Source organism: Corvus brachyrhynchos, unplaced genomic scaffold (genome assembly GCF_000691975.1).
Source record: "Corvus brachyrhynchos isolate BGI_N302 unplaced genomic scaffold, ASM69197v1 scaffold90, whole genome shotgun sequence".
Classification (NCBI taxonomy): Eukaryota; Metazoa; Chordata; class Aves; order Passeriformes; family Corvidae; genus Corvus; species Corvus brachyrhynchos.
Window position 1 is genome coordinate 6,985,643 of NW_008236932.1, and position 415 is coordinate 6,986,057.

At 36.6% G+C, this 415-nt stretch overlaps 1 protein-coding gene across 1 annotated transcript in view; it reads left to right on the forward strand.

The window, feature by feature from the left end:
* TEK (TEK receptor tyrosine kinase) overlaps positions 1-415 on the forward strand; it is a 50,499-nt gene that overhangs the window by 31,918 nt on the left and 18,166 nt on the right. The window contains 2 exon segments of the mRNA XM_017728365.1: positions 1-56; positions 314-412. Coding sequence (XP_017583854.1) covers positions 1-56; positions 314-412 — 155 coding nt within the window.

The following is a 415-nucleotide window of genomic DNA, read 5'->3' on the forward strand; positions in this document are numbered from 1 at the left end:
CACTTCCTAAATCTGAAGAATTCAAACTCTTGAAACAAGATGGAACTGTCCTAAGGGTAGGCTCCTGATCAATTGCTTTCTTCTGTTTCCAGTGTTTTTATTGACTTTACCTGAAGTGAATGCATACTATGGTTTTCAAGCATAATATGAAATTTTGGTATTCTGGGATACCCCATGAAGTTCTCAGCATATATGAAAATATGGTGTTGACCATTATAGATGCGTTTTATAGATATTGCTAAACTCAAAGTATCATCGAAATACTCCAAAATGCCCAAATTTTTCAGGTCCTGTACATCTTTTGTCATTTCAGCCTGATGAAATTTCTACCAGTAATCGTTCTGAAGCCATGTTTAGAATTAATCGAATCCTGCCCGGTGATACAGGAACTTGGGTTTGCAGTGTACAGACAGTA